At 41.7% G+C, this 22,371-nt stretch overlaps 1 protein-coding gene across 1 annotated transcript; it reads right to left on the bottom strand.

Annotated features, from left to right (window-relative positions):
• Window positions 1-21: 21 nt before the first annotated feature.
• SNRNP27 (small nuclear ribonucleoprotein U4/U6.U5 subunit 27) lies at window positions 22-22,366 on the bottom strand. The gene is made up of 6 exons (XM_089687176.1): window positions 22,189-22,366; window positions 20,184-20,298; window positions 15,232-15,347; window positions 10,143-10,222; window positions 5,597-5,661; window positions 22-611 (listed from the first exon to the last, which is right to left on the bottom strand). The coding sequence occupies exons 1-6, from the start codon at window positions 22,226-22,228 to the stop codon at window positions 557-559; spliced, it is 471 nt and encodes a 156-aa protein (XP_089543302.1). The 5' UTR covers window positions 22,229-22,366; the 3' UTR covers window positions 22-556.
• Between the last annotated feature and the right edge of the window lie 5 nt (window positions 22,367-22,371).

The raw sequence follows: 22,371 nt of genomic DNA, 5'->3' as shown, positions 1-22,371 counted from the left end.
TCCTAAATAAAGAGTTTTAAGTTGTAATTTAAAACAATGTTTGTATTTTTACTATGAAAAACAATGACAAATAGCAGAAACATTTCACATATGTTAACAGGTACACGAGTAAAGAATGCTTCAGTGATCACCTATTTTGGGTCCTCACACTGTCGTCATAACATTGGAGTGAACAAAACAATGTCATACCGCACAGAACTAGTGATCAGATGCATTAAAGATATCTTGTACTGGAAAAAATATGACAGCTGCCAATGCAGACCTCCCCTTCTTTAAATGTAAATTCCCTGGCTGTCATGTTGATTCAACTTTTTTTTTAGTATTCTAAGTGACCGGACCTGGAGCAATATGCCATTTGGAATTTTCTCTGATGTCCCTGATCTGGTAGTTTTGCTTTAGGTCAGGTTCAGAGAAAGTATTTAAACCAGACAAATAGATTTTTAATGTGGAGACAGCAATGACTCTCGCTTTCAAAACAGGTTTCCTTTCAGGTGCACTGTAAAAAGACTTCCGAGAACATATACAGTACAAATGTCCAACTTGTAGCTTTCAAGATTCAGGCAATGAAGTCTAGGGGTCTGTTGAATCCGCCTTTTCTGTTCATATATTGCCTGCAATCAAAGCGAGAGAGGAAGAGCATTAAGTATCAGTTTCCAGTTAAGCCCGTCTGACATTTCCTGACCATCCAATGCCTAGCTGTTCAGTTCTAATAGCAGATAATCCATTTACACCGGGACCTTGTTAAGGTTTTTTTTTTTCTTCTTCTATACAAATAAGGCAGGCTATAGATAATGCTATTTCTTTCCTGCAACAACGGGTTGCAGGAAAAAAAAAATGCTCGTCACTGCTAGGAGAAGACAGCGATTGCTGCTAGTGGCTATAGCCACTGGCAAACATCGCATGCAAAAAAATCTGACATGCTGGTTGTACCAAAATCGATCGATGGATCAAATCTATGGACCTGTCCACAGATGGATCAAATCTTGGCCGCTCCCTGCTGAATCAGCTAAGATTCGATCCATGTATGGCCGGCTTTAAAGCTGAACTCCAGGCAAAAAGCTAAGAAACACAGATGAAATATATGTATGATGGTCGTTTTACCTGCCAAAGAATTAGTTTTTCTATCCATCAAGTCCTGAAACAACTTTGTCAGATGGCATGACCCTGTCTAGCAGGTAAGGAATCTGATCTCTCAGTTATAGTTTCACTTACAGATCCCCTTCCCACCCCCTCCCTCTGACTGGAGAGTAGAAGACGAATTAGTACCCTTTGTAACACATCGCTCTGTCACTCTACTCTCTTCACCTATCAGTATACTCCTTGCTCTATAGTATACCTGATTGGCTCCCTGTGTTGCTTCCCTCTCCCCCAATCTGAGCTCTGCTGCACAGGGGCTACAAGAGGCTGATACCAACTAAAAGCCACATCCTTACACTGCATGCAGAATAAAATGGTGGCTGTTGCAATTTTTTCATGTCACACAATATTTGCGCAGCTGTTTATCAAACAGAAAATGTTTAGTTTTCCAGTCACCTATGTAAAAAATTAAAAGTCAGTAGCTACAAAAACTGTAGCTGCTGACATTTAATACATAGACACTCGCGTGTCCCCAGCGCTGACATCTTAATGGTGGGCAGCTGGTTGTGACTCCTAGCAGCTTCACAGCCAGCTGCCCACTGTGCATGCATGAGCCACACTGTGCCTTGTGAATGGTCCTGCAGTCTTCCGAGACCAGCACCGGAATCTACCACAGAGGTTTCCTTTAAAAGCTTTTGGAACATGTTTCACCTGTTTTTAGGGTATTACATGTAACATGTTGCTAAGCACCTGCCTCTTGTCCCTTCAGAACTAATCCTCTTCCCCGTGACAGCTTGCGGGAGTTCATCTCCCCCCCCCCCACAGCCACTGTCACTTCTGCCCACACAGCTGGGTCATTCATTGACAGAGATCCATGAATTAATGAACTACAATTCTGGTCTGCCATTGAAGCAGACAAAAGTGTAGTTATCAAAGGAACACAAGTATGGCAATCAGCACACTTGTAGTTCATTTACACTTCCTCCATCTTTCTAACTGAAAGGAAGATAGGAGGAAGAGTTTGCAAGAGCTCGACATTGCACCACCCACTGATTGTGAGTGCTATGCTTTGCAGGTTATTTTGAAAAAATAATACATTTACATTTTTTTCCTGTAAAAAGATGTACATTTATTACTTTTCCATAAAAGGAGAAAACTAGCCTTTAAATATACAGTGTCTTGAAAAAGTATTCATACCCCTTGAACTTGTCCATATTTTTCATGTATTTTATTGGGATTTTATGTGATAGACCAACACCAACTGGCACATAATTGTTAAGTAGAAGGAAAATGATAAATGATTTTCAACATTATTTACAAATAAATATGTGAAAAGTGTGGCGTGCATTTGTATTCAGCCCCTTTGAGTCAATACTTTGTAGAACCACCTTTCACTGCAATTACAGCTGCAAGTCTTTTTGGGTATGTCTTCACCAGCTTTGCACATCTAGAGTGAGATTTTTGCCCATTTTTCTTTGCAAAATATCTCAAACTCTGTCAGATTGGATGGAAAGTGTCTGGACAGCAATTTTCAATTCTTGGCAGAGATGCTCAATTGGATTTAGGTCTGGACTTTCACTGGGCCATTCTAACACATGAATATGCTTTGATCTAAACCATTCCATTGTATGTTATTACTATTATTATACAGTATTTATATAGCGCCAAAAAGTTTGCTCAGCGCTGTACAAAATAGTGGGGGACAGTACATGAGACAATACAGTAACAAAACAATACACGAGGGGTGCAAGGGCCCTGCTCTTTCGAGCTTACAATCTAGGATGGAGAGGATAGTGGTACAGGAGGAGGTGGCTGTGGGGGATGGAGTGGTAGGAGGAGTGGAGGAGATCGGCTGTTAGGTGAGGGCAGGGTAGGCTTCCCTGAAGAGATGGGTTTTCAGGGTGCGCCTAAAGGTGAGGAGGGTAGGTGACACTCTGATGGATTGGGGTAGTGAGTTCCAGAGGATGGGGGAAGTCCTGGAGAAGTCCTGCAGTCGGGAGTGGGAGTAGACCAGGGAGCTAGAAAGTAGGTCGTCTTGTGAGAAGCGAAGAGTACGGGTTGGGTGGTATTTGGGTATCAGGTCGGTGAGGTAGTTTGGGGCAGTGTTATGAATGGCTTTGTACGTCAAAGTTAGTAGTTTGAATTTAATGCGTTGGGCAATCGAAAGCCAGTGGAGGGAATGACAGAGGGGGGTGGCAGATGCGGAGCGGTTAGTAAGGTGGATGAGTCTGGCTGCAGAGTTCAGGATAGACTGAAGCGAGGATAGTCTGTGATGAGGTAAGCAGGTGAGGAGGGAGTTGCAGTAGTCGCGTCGTGAGATAATAAGGGAGTGAATGAGTTGATTAGTAGTGTCTGGGATTAGGAACGCACGTATTTTGGAGATGTTGCGGAGGTGGAGCCTGCGTGAGTTTGCCAGCGATTGGACATGGGGTTGGAAGGACAGATTTGAGTCTATAGTGACACCTAGGACTTTGGCTTGTGGGGTGGGACTGATGGTGGCATTGTTGGGTTTTCATTTGAGGAAATGGAGCGACATCCAGTCTGAAATGTCATTCAGTAGGCGGGTGATACGAGCGGAGACTGAAGGGGTGTGGCGAGGGGTGGAGAGGTAGATTTGCGTGTCATCGCCGTAGAGGTGGTAGTTGAAACCGTGGGAGTGTATCAGTTGCCAAGGGAGGAGGGCCGTTGTACGGCTGGAAGGTGAACCTCCACCCCAGTCTCAAGTCTTATGCAGACTAACAGGTTTTCTTGTAAGATTGCCCTGTATTTGGCTCCATCCATCTTCCCATCAACTCTGACCAGCTTCTGTCCTTGCTGAAGAAGAGCATCCCCACAACATGATGCTGCCACCACAGTTCACGGTGGGGATGGTGTGTTCAGGGTGGTGTGCAGTGTTGGTTTTCCACCATACATAGAATTTTGCTTTTAGGCAAAAAAAAGTTCAATTTTAGTCTCTTCTGACCAGAGCACCTTCTTCCATGTTTACTGTGTCCCCCCCACATGGCTTCTTGCAAACTGCAAATGGGACTTATTATGGCTTTCAACAATGGCTTTCTTCTTGCCACTCTTCCATAAAGGCCAGAATTGTGGAGTGCACGACTTATAGTTCTCCTGTGGACAGATTCTCCCACCTGAGCTGTGGATCTCTGCAGCTCCTCCAGAGTTGCTATGGGCCTCTTGGCTGCTTCTCTTATTAATGCACTCCTTGCCCGGCCTGTCAGTTTAGGTGGAAAGCCATGTCTTGGTAGGTTTGCAGTTTTGCCATACTCTTTTCATTTTGATGGATTGAACAGTGCTCCGTGAGATGTCCAAAGCTTGGGATTTTTTTTTTTCTTTTTTATAATCTAACCCTGCTTTAAACTTCTTCACAACATCATTCCTGACCTACCTGGTGTGTTCCTTGGCCTTCATGATGCTGTATGCTCACTAACATTCTCTTAACAAACCTCGGAGGGCTTCACAGAACAGTCATATTTATACTGAGATTAAATTACACACAGGTGGACTCTATGTACTAATTAGGTGACTTCTGAAGGCAATTGGTTCCACCAGATTTTAGTTAGGGGTATCAGAGTAACGGGGGCTGAATACAAATGCACGCCACGCGTTTCAGATATTTATTTGTAAAAAATGTTGAAAACCATTTATCATTTTCCTTCAACTTCACAATTATGTGCCACTTTTTGTTAGTCCATCACATAAAATCCCAATAAAATACATTTACATTTTTGCTTATAACATGACAAAATGTCGGAAATTTCAAGGGGTATGAATACTAATAGGCACGGTAATATTACCAATTCCATTACCAATTTGGAATAAACTATGTAATGTATACTGATGATTTCAAGTCATACTATATTAATGTACTTTCACGCAATGATTAACGTATGACTTGCATACTACATGTGGGCAGACTGACTGGCATGTAACACGTATGTCGCTTTAATGACTGGGTAGTTGTAAATGTGCTCTAAATGTCATCAATTAGATTGTGAAAAAAAAAAAAAACAGTAATTGTAAAATGACAAAATCTTGGGTTTTCCCGTTCCTCTATACATGTGCTTTTCCTCATGTGTGCCTGTTACTGTTGCCTGGAAACCATTGTGTTACACTGAACATTGCCTCCGTCTAATCAATGTACACCTCCTACAGACAAATGCTGTGTGCTTCATTCAATGAAGAATGACTGATAGACAGATATAATCCAGCTATCTATAAGCACGGATGGATAGTTTAAAAGGAGATGGATGGATGGATGGGAGGACGGACTGACTAGACAGATATGCAGAGGGATAAGCACTGAGATCATTTTAAAAGATGTTAGGGTAACAACCTGAAACTCTGCATATGTGTTTGTAATGAAAATATATTACACTATTAGCAGTCCAAACAATCAGATGGTTTTGCTGAACATAATGGACTGTAATTTACAAAGTACATGGTTACCACTCATACTGGTCCCTTTGCCAGCAAAGCTTGAACAATTTAATCCAGCAGTCACACTTCGATTCCTTACCTGTATTTTCGTTTTTGTGACACATTTATTGCATATGCATTAACTGACCCATCTACTTTCTTTCCCTGCAAAAGAACAGATTAAAGAGGGCTATTAGAACAAGGTCTTATCTGTACAGGACAGAGACATGACCAGCAGAAATAGAGCTTACTGCACAGTATAAAGCAGAAGGAACAGCATATCTGACTATTCTCTGTAGGGCAGAACTGGCACCTCTGGCTAATGTATCACTACAAGTTTCAGCACACCCTGTTATCCGTTTATGAATCATGCACAGATGACATTCATTTTGACTTTTTGCATTGCAATTCAAAAGAACAGAATACTCGACAAACACTAAGCAAATGGTTACAATAAAACATAGTGTTTTCAGAAAAATGCCTGCAAAAAATTGGTGAAGTTGGTGGACATGTTATTATATATTGTAGTTAAAGTGTTTCTTTGCCCTGTTTGAAAAATATAAATAAATAAAAATCAGCAGCTACAAATACTGTAGCTGCTGACTTTTAATAAAAAGGACACTCACCAGTCCAGGGGTTCAGTGCCGTCCTCACCTGAACTGATTCTTTGAGTACCTGGCACCGGCATGTTTACTCTGAACAGCCGACTAGGATTCCTTGCTGCTTTCATGGCCGGCTGGCCACAGAGCGGGCCATGCTGCTTTTTATGAATGGCCTTGTGATGTGTGTCCCAGAAGGTTACAGGTGGGGGGGGGGGGGGGGTATTGTGGTAATCGGAGAGTTTCGAAAGTGGGAGCAGGTGTCGTCCCCCTCCCCAAAAGTGCCAAAAATAGAAAAGGGGCATTAAGTGGTACTTCTCCTTTAGGGTGAAGTTCCGATTTAAGCATCTTTTAGCAAATGATAACTAGTAAATGTTTTCAAACAGGGAACTTTTAAGAGGAACACTGCAAGCAATAGTCATTAGTCACATAGGGCAGCAGAATCTTGCCTCTCCTTTCAAAAGCTAACCTTGGACATGCCTGGCCCCTCACACCTTATTAAAAGGTTGACTATGTCACCCATTACATTAGCACTTGCGCTTACACCATATTCATTGTGCTGTGCTTTCCTGTACACCAACGCATATGCATGATGTGAACAGGTTGCATAGAAATCAATTGTGTCCTATGTGCCCTGTTAACACCATATCATACATGTGCGATGGTATGCAGACATGTGTGAACAAAATTCAACTACAGAAAAAAGACCCCTATACCTCTAATCTAATTGTTTTCACATGATATTTCCACCAAATATAACCCTTGCTTATAGAAAAGTTCGGACAAATTTGTAGCATGTGGTTACTGAATTTCAAGAGGAATTAATATATACACAGGAAGAAAATTCAAAGACACCATATTGAGAAAGAAAAGATTGTCATCATGAATTTACAGTGGGTATGCTATGTGGCCTTTAGAAAAGTAGTAGAGTGTTGTACCGTGTTAGCCATCAATTAATGCAGAATATTTGGAGTTTAAGTGATACCCTTTGTTGAGTGATATAAGGTATTAAAAGGTGCAAGCTTTCTGGGATCATTTAGATCCCTCTGTCAGGCTTTATACATTTAAAAGGTAGCAACTTTAACTTTTATTTTAGCCATTAAAGGATATCTCTTAAATTCCAAATTTGTTGGCCTTCAGATGCAAATAGTTCCTAATTGAGGCTTTAGGTGGTAACCCCTGACCTCAAGCTTGTGTCTCATGACCATGTTGTGTGAGCCCATTGCCCTTTCATTGGTGCCACAAGTGATATTGCTGTTTATCCTTTGCCTTTTTTTTTTTTTTGTGCCCCTACAAATGCCAATAAATCTAACAGGCTTGTACACAAGAACCTTGATGGAACAATCAGCCTGTGGAATGTCCCCACTTTCATTTGACATTCATAACCATGGGCTAAGGTCTCTGTTCAAACAATTGGCGATACCTGTATAGCATGCGGGAGTCCAGCTGTTTGGAGAAGGATAAGAATCCTCCATGTTGCAACAAAGGAATAAAACCATTTTATTTAAAACAAAAAGGATGACAATTCTGCCTGGCAAAAGACAGCTACATTACACAGAGACTCGCTCTAGATGCAAATTCCAGTGTGGTCTTATTATCCAGTAATAACATTTCCCTTTATTACATATCTGTGAGTTTACACTATTAATCAGAAATTTCATTTGCCCAAAGAAAACATTTTGCACTGCTATTACAAAAAAAAAATAAATTAAAAATTAGGCCAACCTATAGAAACAAAAATTGCAGCCACCCGCACCATATGTCTCTCTCATACGTATACAAAAACATAAAAAACAAAATCAGTGTAATGCTGCTATTTTAACTTACGGTATATCTTGTCTATGTACCCATTATTTCCCAATTACTAATTAAAAACAAAAAAAACTTTAAACCTCAAACAAACCATTCTTCATTCATTAATAAAATTGTTCATGTGAAACACAGTCTCTCCTGCGTCTTTCTAAATTTTCCTCCAGTGTGCATCCTTGTGATGTGCTCAATCCACTCCTCCACCTTCTGTGAATCACCAACACTTGTTGTGCTCTCGCCTTAGGTTTAAGACCCACATAAGATGTAAGGTCATCCCTTTAAATGGGATCCTTTGTCCTCCAGGGAGCTGCACCTTTTATTCTCTGCTCCTCCAAGCCACAGCATCAAACAGAAAAGAAAAGCGCCATAGTACTCCATAGTACTGTTTGAAGTAGTAGTGTTTAAAAACACCTTTATTCAAACCCACTCTTCCAGAATAAAACTCACATTATACAGTGCACTTTAAGCACACGCACATATAACAGCATGAAACTGAACTATGCCAGCATTTACCTCTGGGCCATTAACACAGATACGGCGCTCTCGATTGGCAGTGAGCGTGCCGACGTCATCCAAGGCTCCATGCCAATGCATTTCATCAGTCAGACAGGAGACTTCCTCAGGAGGATTTATTAATGCATTGAAAATAGTTTATGTTTAATGTTGTTAATTAATTGGTACATAGACTAAGTTAAAATAGTAGCCCTACACCATTTTGTTTCTTGTTCAAAAATTTAATTAGGTTATTCTACTCTTAGGTAGGAGGGTGTGGACTGGAGCTGCATGAGTGAGATGTGTGAGAGCTGAGCTCCGGAACTGGTGAAATCCTTTTCTCTCATCCTGTCGAGTATTCTGTGGTGCCAATCACTCTACTACTAGCCAGGTGTCACCTCCTCACTTACTCAAAGTGTCTCCACCGCAGAAAGCCACTTTAAAGATTCTAGTGGCGGAGGCAGCAGGGGGAAAATAGCAGAGCCTCCCCTTCAGAGCTGGAGTCGCCAGTGCCTCATACTGCTAAAGTCCTAGAAGCCATCTCAGCTTGTCAGGTAACTCTCAGAACTAAGATTGAAGAAGTTAAGGTGGACATCTCTTGAATCCACCAGGACTTTCGGAAGCTAAGGGACAGAGTTTGAGGCTGAAGATTGGCTAAGCAGAGCAGGGGATGCCTTGCCCCCACCGCAAGACATGTCCAGGCAAATGCAACAGCAGCTTGTTCAGCTCACGCAAAAGCATGATGATTTGGAAAACTGCTTGAGGTGCAGTAACCTTTTCTTTGTAGATCTTCAAAAGGGAGCAGAAGGCACCAATCCTGCTACCTTTCTGGAGGAATTACTCATTACTACTTTTGGAAGAGCGGCTTTCTCCCCATCATTTGTAGCTGTAGTGTAGCAAGCACACTGCATGGCGGCTAAGCAATCGGCCTCAGGGGCTCCACCTCGAGCGTTTATTGCCAGGTTCCTTAACTACAGGGACCATGATGCTATTCTTCACCTGACAGGAGAAAAAGGGCATCATTCCCTATCACCACACCTCAAAAATCGAGGAATTCAGATTTTTTTTTTGTGGAGGTACAATGCCAGTTCTCCAGGTTCCAGGATATGAAACATCACCTGTGTGTCCTCCACATCAAGCATGTCATGTTATATCCAGCACGTCTTCGGGTGGTTGGAGAAGATGAAGTGTACATTTCCGAGAATGCGGAAGCGGTCTTAGACTGGCTTGATCAGAGAGAGGCATCTTAGTTTTGTGAGTACTGTCTGATACATTCTACTGTCCTAAGACTGCCTTGAGAATCCCCGTTCAGCTCTGCTATCACTACTACTGGCAGCAGCCCTATGCTGGAAAGCACCTCTTGCCTATCATCATGCCTCCCTCATGTCCTTCCCTTACCTCTTCCTCTTTTCCTTCTCTCCGTGTTCCCTTCCCTCTCTTGCTTTTCCTTTGCCCATTGTTTTCTTCCTCCCCTTTTCCTTCCCCATCCTACATTCTGCTTTCCTCTATCTTTTAGCATCTTTGGCAGGGGCAGTATGTGATGCTCTCAGGGCTTTCTATACAGTCATTGGGGGTGACTTTTGCTATTCCTGCTACATGACATTACCCTCAGCTGTATCTCATTCTACTATTATGTTATCCACAATAAACAGTAAACACATATTTTGCAGTGGATCTAACTCAAATTTACGATATGGAGTTATGTTTGCATGGTGGTAAAAAATTTAAAAAAAAAATCACTGTTACCTTAGAAGTATCAAAAGAGCCAAAACCCATGAGCTTTATCATTTCTATCTCCTCTTCTGTTTTTCCCTCCAGGTCCTCAGCTGCAGAAAATAAAGAGATCATGTTCACAAATATTGCAAATATTAGACATGTGGGATCAATGTTTTAATTCTACCCACTAAATTGCTTTCTAAATTATCCACAGTCCAAAATGTTAAATCAATCATTTTCTCATTGAATTTAAATTTTTTTTATTTCAGGTATTTTTATCTGAACAATCTTACCTTTTGTAAACCTATTTTGTGAAGATCCCCACACATATACTCCCTTGAATACTATGACACATCACTATACACTGTGAGTAAACACTGCTGTGTCATACAATTCACAGAACCTGCAAGCCGACAGTCGGCGTAACCCTTTCACTGCCAGAATTGTTTACATTTTTTGAACACGTTTAAAAAATCATTTTAGGCCTGAAGATTACACAAAACCTCCAAGACATATATTTGAAAGAAGACACCCTAGAGAATAAAATAGTGGTAGTTCCAACTTTTTATATCACACGATATTACCGCAAAGGTCTAGGAAATGCAATATTTCAGTAAAAAACACACTAAAGTGAATTTCAGGACAACAAACGCAATAAACTACCCAAATATTTGGTAAAATATAAAAGATGAGGTTGCACCAAGTAAATAGATACCCAACATGCCAAATCTTAAATTTGTGTGCGCCTATGAAATGGCGACAAACTCCAGTACCCTATATTTTCTATAGGTGACGCTTCAAAAGCTGTTATAGGTCACAGTTTAGCTTTATGGAGGAGGTCTTGTGCTAGAATTTTTGCTCTTACTCCGGCGTGTGGCAATATGTGTATCGCAATCGACGTTTCACACGTAATGTGTACATTTACGGTTTTACTTGCGTGTGTGTGTACTCCAAATTTTTTTGAAGGGGGGAATGTTATGTGCTTGGGTATAGCGATTTGTTTTGCAATACATTTTTATACTTAACGCTACTTTTTTTCCCATTACAGGGGGTTTACAAAGTCCCCTGTGTGATGATTTTTAGGTGACAGGTTCTCTTTGACCCTGCATGTCTCCTCTGGGCTACACAATGTATTGCATTGCACCCCGGGCCCGCAGATGGGCAAGCAGAACCCAGATAAATTGCTGGAGCTAGTGTGGGTGGGGGGGTTGTTGTTTGGGGGCATTACAAGGGGCTGTGAAAGAGATCGGGGGGGGGGGGGGGGGGGCAGTGCAGCCACCTGACTGCTTGACATGCAGGAGTTTGCCTGTCAGTTTTATGCACAATCCCGGAAGCTGCAGCCACCGGATTGTGTATAGAACCCCCAGCTGTCAGGGTAGTACTTCATCGGGACCTGGTAGTGCAAGCATTGAAGAAAATATAAATCCAACATTTCATATTCCTGATATGCGACTGCTGTACCGTGTACTTGTATGAAAAAGTATCCTGTTCTCTTTGTATGAAAGTTCCTTTGTGTGAAATCCCTAGTGTTCCTGCCAGTCCCTCTGCTTTCCTATTAAAAACTGACCGCACTAGGTATAGAGAGCACAGTGTGGCCAGCTCCAGGTAGCTATTGATGTAGTGCTTTTCTCCCTGGAGACTCAAAGCATTTTATCTGCTGTTAGGGCAGATGGTAAGGCAAGATGGTAAGGTATGGCGCACTCCATAAAATATCATGCTAGGGCCATTTTGGAAAGGATCCAAATAACCTACCAGCATTCATGAGCGTGGAAAGAAACTGGAGCATTCAGAGGAAGACAACACAATCACAGAAAGAACACACAGACTCCATGCAGATAGTGTCCTGACTGGGACTTAAACCAAGGACCTTAGTACTGCAAGGCAGAAGTGCTATCCACTAAGAATTACTAGAGCAAAATGAATTATTTAAAGATCAACCCCAGGCATGTTATATTTTTACACTGCTCAAAAAATTTAAAGGAACACATCAGATCTCAATGGGGAAAAAATATCATGCTGGATATCTATACTGATATGGACTGGGTAATGTGTTAGGAACGTACGGATGCCCCATCGTTTGATGGAAATGAAAATTATCAACCTACAGAGGACTGAATTCAAAGACACCCTGAAAATCAAAGTGAAAAAATGATGCAGCAGGCTAGTCCATTTTGCTAAAATTTAATTGCCGCAACTTAAAATGGTACTCAGTAGTTTGTATGGCCCCCACGTGCTTGTATGCATGCCTGACAATGTTGGAGCATGCTCCTAATGAGATGAAGGATGGTGTCCTGGGGTATTTCCTCCCAGATCTGGACCAGGGCATCACTGAGCTCCTGGACAGTCTGAGGTGCAACCTGGCGGTATCGGATGGACCAAAACATGATATCCCACAAGCGTTCTATTGGATTTAGGTCAGGCGAGCGTGGGGGCCATTCAATGGTTTCAATTCCTTCATCCTGCAGGAACTGCCTGCATACTCTCGCCACTTAAGGCCGGGCATTGTCGTGCACCAGGAGGAACCCAGGACCCACTGCACCAGTGTAGGGTCTAACAATGGGTCCAAGGATTTCATCCCGATACCTAACGGCAGTCAGGGTTCCATTGTCTAGCATGTAGAGGGCTGTGCGTCCCCCCATGGATATGGCTCCCCAGACCATCACTGATTCACCAAAGCAGTAATGCTGAACGATGTTACAAGCAGCATAACATTCTCCACAGCTTCTCCAGACCCTTTCACGTCTGTCACATGTGCTCAGGATGAACCTGCTCTCATCTGTGAAAACCACAGGGCACCAGTGGCGGACCTGCCAATTCTGGTGTTCAATGGCAAATGCCAATTGGGCTCTATGGTGGCGGGCAGTGAGCACAGGGCCCACTAGAAGAGGTTGTGGATCCTCAGGCCACCAGCATGAAGTCTGTTTCTGATTGTTTAGTCAGAGACATTCACATCAGTGACCTGCTGGAGGTCATTTTGTAGGGCTCTGGCAGTGCTCACCCTGTTCCTCCTTGCACAAAGGAGCAGATACCGGTCCTACTGATGGGTTAAGGAAATCTACGGCCCTGTCTAGCTCTCCTAGAGTAACTGCCTGTCTCCTGGAATCTCATCCATGCTCTTGAGACTGTGCTGGGAGACACAGAAAACCTTTTAGCAATGGCACGTATTGATGTGCCACACTGGAGGAGGTGGACTGCCTGTGCAACCTCTGAAGGGTCCAGGTGTCGCCTCATGCTACCAGTAGTGACACTGACCCTAGCCAAATGCAAAACTAGTGACAGTCAGAAAAGATGAGCAGGGAAAAACAACGTCAGTGGCCTCCAACTGTAAAATCATTCCTGTTTTGGGAGGTCGTCTCATTGTTGCCAATCTAGTGCACCTGTTAATTTCTTAAACACCAAAGCAGCTGAAACTGATTAACAACCCCCTCTGCTACTTAAATGACCAGATCAATATCCCAGGAGTTTAATCGACTTGATACTCTGATTAAAAAGTGTTCCTTTAATTTTTCTCAGCAGTGCACATAGTTACACAAGTTTCAGCTTGGATATACAGTACCATACCTGGCTGATGTCCCTGGAAGCTGGAAATCACTGAAGTAGACACCATTACTCAAAGATGAACCAATGTAACTATTTAAAATTTTATTATTAACGGAATCCATCTTTAAAAAGGGACAACACACAATAATTGCATTGTTCAGACATTCTCTCAATAAACCTTGGACGAAGACATTTACAGCCTATTTACATAATCCTGATGTAATGTAGTGTGTTAAGTTAAAGGGAGACATATGGCCAAAGCTTTTTTGGCCATACCGCTCTTGTGGGTCACAGTACAGTAGCTGCCACTGTAAGCCCTCCTAATTAAAATTCTAGCTCCCTAGCTTTGTGTTACTTTTCAGTCACAGACCTGGAGAAAACAAGGTGTAAATAAGCATCAGTAAAGTGTCACTATTCCTTATCTCTATACTAGTTCCAGTTTAGAGGCTCAAAATTTTGAAGAAGCCAAAGCATCAACATGACAGCCAGGGAACTAACATTCTCTAAAAGAAGCAGTTTAAATAATTTTTCATGACAAGCTCACTAAAAAGGTATCTATGCAATACAAAAAAATTCTACTTATCTACGTTGCCCTCCCTACCCAATGTCAAAACACTGCAAAAAATAAAGAAAAAAAAAAAAAGGTTAAAAAGTGTCGCACTACATCCCCCCCCCCCCAAACTTCCGGGTTTTAGTTACAAGCAGTTAACGTATATTATGGTCAGATGCACGTCACTCCTCACTTTACAACTCCTAAGACTCATCTGGGTTGACTTACCAAAGGAAAATAAACTATGCACTTTGCAAGGGCAGTTGCTCCAGAGCTTAATAAATGAGGAAAAGCTATGCTGACTTCCATTATTTGTGTGCAAGCATGCATTTTTTTTTCTCTTTGCATTGCCCGGTCCCCGCTGTCATTCAATTATCCAGTGTGTGAAGCTGGGTGGGCAGAGCTGTCATGAATGAACTGAGATAACATGGGAGTACAGCATAGTCACTTCAGAATGTAGTGGAATCAGCACAGTCATTCAACTTAAATTTCACAATATACTGTGTGACACTATTTCCAGGTGTCCATGTGACCTCATATGAAGGCATGGAAAATATATATATATATATATATATATATATATATATATATATATATATATATATATATAAAAATTAGGTTTAGTGACACTAACATACTTGCAGAGGGCGATAACACCATCCTTCCAGCAAGGTCCCAGAAAATACTCAGTATCCCAAATCTTGCAATCAGATGTTCAGCAACAGAGCAGGGATGTCTTTTCTTGAGTTTCGGGCTATTCAGCATTCCAGGGTAAACAAATAAGTGGCTCTTGCATTTTTAGTGCAAGGTCCACTTTGAACTACTGAGCTTTGTAAACAAGAGGCTTTTTATAGCAAAGAAAAGTGATAAGCAGCCCAAAGCTCCTAAAGAATACACAAAATTTCATGTCCATTTAATTAAAAAAAAAAAAAAAAAAAAAAAAAAAGAAGAATAAATGGTTTTGAACAAAATAAGCAAGTATGTACAAAACCAAACTAAATTTCCCTTAAGAAAATTTTACACACTAACCTGCTATCTGCCTTTCCTTAACCACTTTTGAATCTTTAGAGTCTTTCTTCTCATCATCACGCCTCTCCTTTAGCCTACCTGGCGAGAGGGAAGAGGACCTGTGTCTGCGGGGAGACCTGGAAAACACAATTAAAAGAAAAAAAAAAAAAATCACTGCAGTGCATTCATGCTTTCTGTATGAAAGGCAGATTTCCACAAAAAGGTTGTATATAAATCAAAACAATCCAATACTTTTTAACACTTTCCCACAAAACCCTCTATGCCTGTTCTGTTATTCGTACAGGTACATTACCCCAACATTTCACATTTCTCATACGTGTTTGTGTTACCATGTATTTGTATTAAAATGTATCCCGTTCCATTAGCATTGTTCCTTTGTGCGAAATATCTGGTGATCCTGCTAGTCCCCCTGCTTTCCTATAAAACTGACCAGGTCAGGACATCTCAACATGAATCCCTCTTTGCATTCTACTTGGAAGGACAGTCTGCCTGTACTCCAATGGTAAGACTTGTACTGACACGCCCCCCTGCACTAGGGAGTTCAGTGTCCTGCTGTTTCTCTGCCTCCTGCTTACACCCCCCACCTCTCTAAGCCTCTTATATAGTTAGTCTGGCTGAAAAAAGTCCATCCAGTTGTACAAAAAAAAAAAAAAGTTAAAATCCTATACCCACAGTTGATCCAGAGGAGGGCAAAAAAAACCCAGCAAAGCACGATCCAATTTGCTCCTGCAGGGGAAAAAATTCCTTCCTGATCCCCCGAGAGGCAATCAGATATTCCCTGGATCAACTTTACCTATAAATGTTAGTATCCAGTTATTTTCAGTGAATCTAGGAAAGAATCCAGGCCTTTTTTAAAGCAATCCATTAAGCTGGCCAGAATCAACTTTTGAGGGAGGCTATTCCACATTTTTACAGCTCTTACTGTGAAGAAACCTTTCCGTATTTGGAGATTAAATCTCTTTTCCTCCAGACGTAAAGAGTGCCACCTTGTCCTCTGTGATGACCTCAGGATGACCGAGTTCACTATATGCACCACTGATGTATTTATACATGTTGATCATACCCCCCCCCCCCTAATCTCCTCTTCTCAAGAGAGAATACAGTCAGTTCCTCTAATCTTTCTTCATAGCTGAGCTCCTCCATGCCTCAGTTTGGTAGCCCTTCTCTGTATTTTCTCCAGTTCCCCAATGTTCTTTTTGTGAATTGGTGCCCAAAACTGAACTGCATATTCCAGATGAGGCATTACTAATGATTTGTACAGGGGTAATATGATATCTCTCTCTGGAGTCTATACCTCTTTTAATACAAGAAAGAAATTTGCTCGATTTAGAAACCGCAGCTTGGCATTGCATGCCATTATTAACCTTATGATCTACCAGAACCCCCAGATCCTTCTCCACCATTGATTCCCCCAGTTGTACCCCCCCTAGTATGTATGATGCATGCATATTCTTATCCCCCAAGTGCATAACCTTACATTTATCAACATTAAACCTCATTTGCCACATAGTTGCCCAATTAAACAGTGCATTGAGGTCGGCTTGTAAGTTGGAGACATCCTGTAAGGACGTTATTCCACTGCACAGCTTGGTGTCATCTGCAAAGACTGAAATGGGATTTATAATCCCAGACCCTATATCGTTTATAAATATATTAAAAAGTAAGGATCCCAACACTGAACCTTGGAGTACACCACTGATGACCCCAGACCATTCAGAGTATGAATCATTAACCACTACTCTCTGAATACGATCTTTTAGCCAGTTTTCTATCCATTTACATATGGATTTTTCCAAGCCTGCAGACTTTACCTTACACATTAGCCGTGTGTGGGGAACTGTGTCAAATGCTTTTGCAAAATCCAAGTATATTATATCCACAGCAAGGGTGTGGAAATGTTAGAAAAAACTACTTGTCCAGGGACTAAATCGGTGTCCAAATCTACTTGTCCCTTGTGACAATCTAGTTGTCCAGATTAAAAAAAATATTTTTTTTAACCAAATTCGTATTTAAAGCGGAGTTCCACTCACCCTGTCAAAAAATAAAAGTCAGCAGCTACAAAAACTGTAGCTGCTGACTTTTAAAAAACAGCCACTTACCCGTCCCTCGGTCCCACGGTGTGTGTCCCACAGCCCGTTTCACTGGCCGTCCTGTATTCCAGGAGGCCGGCATCTTCAGTTTGGGCACAGGTACCCACTGCACATGCGTGAGTAGCGCTGCGCTTCATGAATGGTCCTTTAGTCTGCTGGAACCTGTCACATGTCCCAAAAGACTACAGGGAGGGAGGACACCTTCTGCTTCCGATCACCTAGGCGATCGGACCGGAAGTGGGAGTGGGTACCTGTCAAATTTGGGAACCCACTCCCCCCTGCCCCCCAAAGGTATCAATCCTTAATGGGGAGCAGTTCCTAAAGCGGAACTTCCCCTTTTGGGTGGAGCTCCACTTTAAGTCAGAGGTGATTTTAGGAATGTCTTAAAAACAAAAGGGGTTTTATGGTGACTTAAACATGTAATAATTTTAACATTGCGCTGTTTATCCCCTCTTCCCTTCCCTGCCTGTCTCCAGCACCGCACCTGGGGACTAGCAGGGAGGGGAGAGACCTTCCAGTGTAATGAGCACCGATTGGGTGCTCCTCAGAAAAGGGGAGTGTTGGGCTTATCCTCGGGCTGCCCAAGCCATTTTTGCGTTTTTTGCACAAGTTTAAAAAAATCATTTTAGGTCTGAAGATTACGCAAAACCCCCAAACATTATATATTTTCTAAAAACAGACAACCTAGAGAATAAAACAGTGCTAGTTCCAATTTCATATGTCGCATGATATTACCACAAAATTTCAGTAAAAAAATACAAGTTAATTTTAAGGTACAAAAAAGCAATAAATTACCTTATTTTTTTGGTGACAGGTTCTCTTTATTGAGACATTTAAGGTATAAAAGACTCTGGATGTCTCCTCTGTGCTCCAATGAATGTAATGCAGTGCACATTGCACAGAGGATGGCACTGTGTGGAAACATTTGGGCAGCAGCATGTCCCAGGCGTCGGGCGATAGGAATTCAACATCTCTGCACAACCACTCCTTTGTCTAAGGTTTTGCTTACCTCCCCATAAAAAGAAATCAGATTTATTTGACTTCTGTTTTTCATGAATCCATGCAGTCTGTTATTTAAAATATTTTTTTCTAGCAATAACTCATCTAAATGGTCTTTTATTAAACTCTCCAGTATTTTCCCAACTATAGAAGTTAAGCTATTACTAAACCCATAACCCTGCATTCACTACATCTGGTCTCCCACAGTACAATTGAACACGGAAAAGCAATTATTCCAGTAAATATAAACTGCTAAATACTCTTTCTCATCAGCAGTTAGAGCAGTCTTGTGACTTTTATCAGTGTCCAGCAGAGCACTGGTTAAAGCTTGTAGGAGTTTTCATTCTCCCCTGATTGTCCTATGCGGCTGCAGGACTCCTGACCCTCTGTCTGAAGAGTGCTGATTGGCCCTGTGCTGATAACATGCACTCTCCCAAAAAAAAAAAAAAAAAAAAAAAGCTCTCTAGCAACACACACCAAACTGAACATGTGTAACTTGCCCCCCAAAGGCTCTGTTATATCAGCAGATGGATTGGGGACTGTGGAAGAATGGGAGTATCATAGAAGACAGGATCAAACATCCTATTTTACACAATGCATAGGATTAACCCCTTAGGGGTGTTTTTTTGGAAGATTAGGTGTTTTTTAAACACCATTTAGTTGGACTTTCTTATTTTGCATTTGAGGAACATGCGTTGTTCCTGAAATTATTGATTCACATTGGGACATTATTTTAACACGATCACGCATGCGTTTTGTGTGTCTATTCAATATATTGATGTGCATTTTTTGTTACTTGTGTTTATGTACACATGCGTTTATTGATATTGGTTTTGCTTATGGGTTAGTCCCCATTGGACCTTTTCTATTTTAGTATCACTTGGACCATCCCTGGGTCCCTTTTTTCTGGGCACCTGTATAGTCATCCTAGGACTATTTTTTCACTTTAATTTTCAGGATCTCATTGAGATCATTTTCATTTTAAGTGTGGTCACCGGAGGTTGTATCATTTTATTCTTTGATCACTAATTTTCACCTATCCCTGAGTGATCACAGTTTGTGTAGGGATTACAGCCCACAGGCTGCACGTATATGAATAATCACCATTGTATATATTCACTTCATGTGTTTGTGTTAAGTCACTTATATACAGGATTTATGTAATATAGTAGTGTTTGATTGTGTAAGCGCTACATCATTTTTTCTTATATTCATCCCCAAACTGTTCCCACAAAGTTGGGAGCTTGATATTGTCCAAAATGTCTTGGTATGCTGACACCTTAAGAGTTCCCTTCACTGGAACTAAGGGGCAAAGCCCAACTCCTAAAAGACAACCCCACACCCTAATCCCCCCTCCACCAAACTTTACAATTGGCGCAATGCAGTCAGGGAACTTCTCCTGGCCACCGGATTGCCATACAAAGAAGTGTGATTCGTCACTCCAGAGAACTTGTCTCCACTGCTCTAGAGTCCAGTGGCAGCGTGCTTTACACTACCGCATCTGACTCTTTGCATTGAACATCCACTCCTAGATTGTAAGCTCCAAGGAGCAGGGCCCTCCTATCCCTCTTGTATTGAACTGTCTTGTTGCTGTATTGTCTCCCATTATATTGTAAAGCGCTGAGCAAACTGTTGGCGCTATATAAATCCGGTATAATAATAATAATAACATTTGACAAAACCTCAAATGAACAGATAAAACCAAATACAGAAATAAAGAAATCATAAAAACAATGTGCAATTCTGTTGTGTATCTGAAGAATAACAAATACATGTAACTTCAGAAAAAGCATCACATAAGCTGTTCCAGTAAATACTGAACCTGGAATAAAAAAAATATATTTTTTAAACATATTCATTTACCTAGAGCGACGCCTGTGAGGAGATCGTGAACGACTTCTCCGTCTCTCTCTGGACCTTGAGCGCTCTCGTCTCCTCCTCTCGCGTTCCCTGGAAGTAGATCTGGAACGTCTTCGTTCTTAACAATCCAAAAGAAAAAAAAAAGTTATACTAAAAAAAAAAAAAGCTACATGTGTATGTATACTGCAAACAGAACACCACAAGCAGAGTGAGTTTATCTATTGTATTAGGGCTGCTTCACACTGCACTTTCCCATAAACTTTTATGAGGTCCTGTGGCTTTGGTGAGGTTTCCAAAACTCCTGCACACTGCATCTATGATGGTAATTGATCACCACTGGGTTTTTTTTCTCTACAAATGAAACAAGACCAAAGATTTTGAGAGAAAAAAATATTTTGTTTTACATTTTGCTATAAAACATGTCCAATAAAAAAGTAAGTACAACCCATCCAGCAGAATGCATCAGTTTATATGGATGAGACCATTCAATATTGGCAGGGGTGATTAAAATGCTTGACTTTATTCAGGCAAAATGTTGATCCCAAAAGGAAAAAAACTGCTTACTCCAATTGTAAAATGTGAACTGGAGATTGGCTCCAATTTGTTATTGCTTTCAGAAAACTGATGCAGCCGCCACATCTAATGATTACTACGAACATATTAAATTTTTGGTTTTGGGTTTAATACCACTTTAACCACTTGCCTAATGGGCCCTTTCACCCCTCCCTGCCCAGGCCAATGTTTAGCTTTCAGCGCTGTTGCACTTTGAATGACAATTACGTGGTTATGCACCAAAATAAAATTTTTATCCTTTTTTTGAGACATATAAAGCGTTCTTTTGGTGGTATTTATTCAGCACTGGGGTTTTTATTTTTTGCTAAATAAATGAAAAAAAACAACAAAAAGTTTTTCTTAGTTTCTGTTATAAAATGTTATAAGTAAGTAATTTTTCCCCTTCATTGATGTGCACCGAGAGGCATTACTGATGTGCACTGATAGGCATCACTGATGGGGCTGCACTGATGATCAGTGCCCTGATTGTCAGTGTGGATGTCCCTTCAGAGGACTGCTGCTTACCGCCTCTTCATAGAGCATGAGGAGAGGTCTGCTGATAACCACCATTTCCTGTTTACATGTGATCAGCTGTGATTGCTGATCACATGGCAAAGAGCCTATGTCATTGGCTCTTTACAGTGATTGGTGATCTGCTGAGTCCAAGTGACACAGCCCACCACCGATTGCCACGCGCCAAAAATGGGAGGATGTCTTAAGACGTCCTCCCAGGACAATAGCGGTCCCGCTAAGCCATCATTGTACTACAGACTGGGTGGGAAGCAGTTAAAGTAGAACTAAAGGCAACATTTAAAAAAAAAATTGTATAGAGTAAGGGAGGGTTATAACCACTGCCGGGTTTTTTTTTTAATTTGCTATCTGAGCCCCATTTAGGAGATTTCCCTTCACTTCCTGTCCCATAGCCAAAAACGGAGGGAGAGATAATCCCTCCAAAGTGAGGGTAATCCCTTGAGACCACCCAGATCACCAGAACTAGTGTCCCCACTGGAAGATTTCCCCTCTATTCCTGTACTGGGGACAACCCTAAATGTAGGATTTTCTTTTCATAACAGTAAACATCTTAGATTGTAAGCTCCCAGGATCAGGCCCTCCTAACCCTCTTGTATTGACCTGTATTGTTTCCCGTTATATTGTAAAGCGCTGAGCAAACTGTTGGCGCTGTATAATAATAATAAACAGGACAAATCGGGTGAATCTCCCTAAGAGGGACACAGACAGCTATAACAACTGATAGGTGACAATCCCTCTGCACTCCAGACAACACTAAGAAAAATGAAATTGCCTTTAGATCTACTTTAAGAGCAGCTCGGTTGTGTAAGGCCAGCAGGACAGATGAGCTCAGTGCGTGGAGTGAATGGACGACAAGGAAGAACATCCCTCGTTCCCAGGACCCTTCTCCCCGGCCCAGGACTGTCTCTAGACCCTGTGCTGTCACCTCTCCGCCTGTCCGGGGACCTGCTCCGGCTCCGACCCATCTTCTCCGCACACCGGAAACACTCCGTCTGGCCCTTTCCAGAACCTGTGCACTTTCCCCAACCTTCCGGCCAGTGACAACTGCTAGCGATAAACGTTCCGGTGCAGCAGTTAAACGCCTCACCAACGCCCACTGTGCCACCTA

Source organism: Staurois parvus, unplaced genomic scaffold, assembly GCF_062004578.1.
Source record: "Staurois parvus isolate SC_StPar_1 unplaced genomic scaffold, SC_StPar_1.0 ptg000420l, whole genome shotgun sequence".
Lineage (NCBI taxonomy): Eukaryota > Metazoa > Chordata > Amphibia > Anura > Ranidae > Staurois > Staurois parvus.
This window is presented reverse-complemented; position numbering and strand designations above follow the sequence as displayed.

What these genes read in the sequence shown, in the direction of transcription:
- SNRNP27 (XM_089687176.1), bottom strand. Translation starts at nt 22,228, where the DNA reads ATGGGTCGGAGCCGGAGCAGGTCCCCGGACAGGCGGAGAG. An exon ending in CCTCACAGGCGTCGCTCTAG is followed by an intron (nt 15,348 to 20,183) that starts GTAAATGAATAT and finishes TGTGTTTTCCAG; the next exon opens with GTCTCCCCGCAGACACAGGT. An exon ending in GCTCTTTTGATACTTCTAAG is followed by an intron (nt 5,662 to 10,142) that starts GTAACAGTGATT and finishes GTTCTTTTGCAG; the next exon opens with GGAAAGAAAGTAGATGGGTC.